Source organism: Cicer arietinum, chromosome 1, assembly GCF_000331145.2.
Source record: "Cicer arietinum cultivar CDC Frontier isolate Library 1 chromosome 1, Cicar.CDCFrontier_v2.0, whole genome shotgun sequence".
Taxonomy (NCBI): domain Eukaryota; kingdom Viridiplantae; phylum Streptophyta; class Magnoliopsida; order Fabales; family Fabaceae; genus Cicer; species Cicer arietinum.
Window position 1 is genome coordinate 30,263,247 of NC_021160.2, and position 1,687 is coordinate 30,264,933.

The following is a 1,687-nucleotide window of genomic DNA, read 5'->3' on the forward strand; positions in this document are numbered from 1 at the left end:
GCCTGCTTGCAAGAGCTTTGTCACTTCTCTCTTTACCACATCCAAAATTAATGGATTAAGTCGCCTTTGGGGCTGCCTGACTGATTTTACCCCCTCCTCCAATAGTATCCTATACATACACATGGATGGGCTAATACTAGGAATATCAGCCAAGGTCCATCTGATTGCCTTCCTGTGTTTTCTCAAAATCTGCAACAGCTTCTCTTCTAGTTCATCATCAAGTTTGGTTGAAATAATCACAGGTAACTTGCCACTTCCTTCAAATATACATATTTCAAATCTTCAGGAAGTGGTTTAAGCTCTATCGTCGGTGGCTATTCAATGGAGGGTACCACACTAATGGTGGAAGACAAGTCTGCAAAATCAGTTATGTTTGTAGAAATATCAATATCAGCACAATGATCAACCTGCAAGTAAAATAAAAGTATCATCAAAACCATACAATGAAGGAAAATAAATAGAAAACATATTGGGGTAAGGGTCATCAACCAAATCAACAAGCAATTCAATTTGAAAAATAGAATGCTCTTCCATAGGATGTTTCATAGCATCAAATATGTTAAATTTTACAATGCTATCACCAAATTCCATGGATAAGGTTCCAACGTGCACATCAATTTTTGTTCTAACAGTTTTCAAGAATGGTCTGTCGAAGATGATAGGCGTCATGTTGGACTTATTCTCTCCCTCCATGTCGAGAATGCAAAAATCTACATGAAATATCAATTCATTAACTCGAACAAGTATATCCTCCACAAGTCTGGTAGGACGAGCATTTCTCCTGTTCGCCAATTGAATGGTAACACTTGTACTTTGTAAAGGTCCTAGAGCAAGAGAGTTAAAAATAGATGTAGGCATAACATTAATGAAAGCTCTTAAATCTAACATATAATTTTTGAATTGACTATTGCATATGGTACATGGAATGAAAAAAGTTCCAGGATCTTTGCATTTATGAGGCATGGGCTGAATGATAACTGAAAAATTTCGCCCCATGTTCACTCTTTCATTACCTTTTAATCTTCTCTTGTTTGTGCACAACTCTTTTAGAAATTTTGCATATCTTGAAATCTGTTTAATTTTTTCAATGAGGGGAATGTTCACTTCCACCTTCCTAAATGTATCTAGGATCTCCTTGTCCCTATCTGCCTCGTCCATTTTCTTAGTCTTCATTTCCCTTTGAGGAAAAGGAAGTGGTATATTTTTCTCATCATCAACAGTTTCAGGTATCAAAGTGTCCTCAACAACTTTTTTATTTTTCACAGCAGTTTCGGGTACCTTTGGTAATTCAACAGTTTTCCCAGACCTCAATGTAATTGCATTAACATTGGGAGCATTTGAGTTTACTACTGACTGTGCAGGCAATTGGTTTGACTCCTAAGTCTACATTTGATTAATTTAAATGGCTAGCTGACTGATCTTTGTTTCCAAACTTGGAATGATGAAATTTGTTCTTTCTTGAAATTAAAGATTCTGGACAACCATTTGCATAACGAGGTCCTCTAATGAAGGTGCATAGTTTTGCTGTTGAGGAATATTTTGCTGATGTTGCCTAGGTTGTTGTTATGTAGATGAATTCCCCCATCTCAAGTTGGGATGGTTTCTCCAACCAAGATTGTACCTGTTAGATGACAAATCATAGTTGAGTTGAGGATTGTATATATTTGCTGCATATGCTTCAGGAGCA

General features: G+C 36.6%; 1 protein-coding gene across 1 annotated transcript; it reads right to left on the reverse strand.

Moving 5' to 3' along the window:
* Nucleotides 1–314: 314 nt before the first annotated feature.
* On the reverse strand, nt 315–996 carry LOC140918830 (uncharacterized). Its single transcript, XM_073363628.1, has 2 exons — nt 582–996; nt 315–355 (listed from the first exon to the last, which is right to left on the reverse strand). Exons 1-2 carry the CDS (start codon nt 994–996, stop codon nt 315–317), a joined length of 456 nt encoding a protein of 151 aa, XP_073219729.1.
* Nucleotides 997–1,687: the final 691 nt, after the last annotated feature.

Coding starts and splice junctions, on each gene's coding strand:
- LOC140918830 (XM_073363628.1), bottom strand. CDS start 996: ATGGGGCGAAATTTTTCAGTTATCATTCAGCCCATGCCTCATAAATGC. Junction 356..581: donor AACCTTATCCATGGAATTTG/GTGATAGCATTG, acceptor CTGATTTTGCAG/ACTTGTCTTCCACCATTAGT.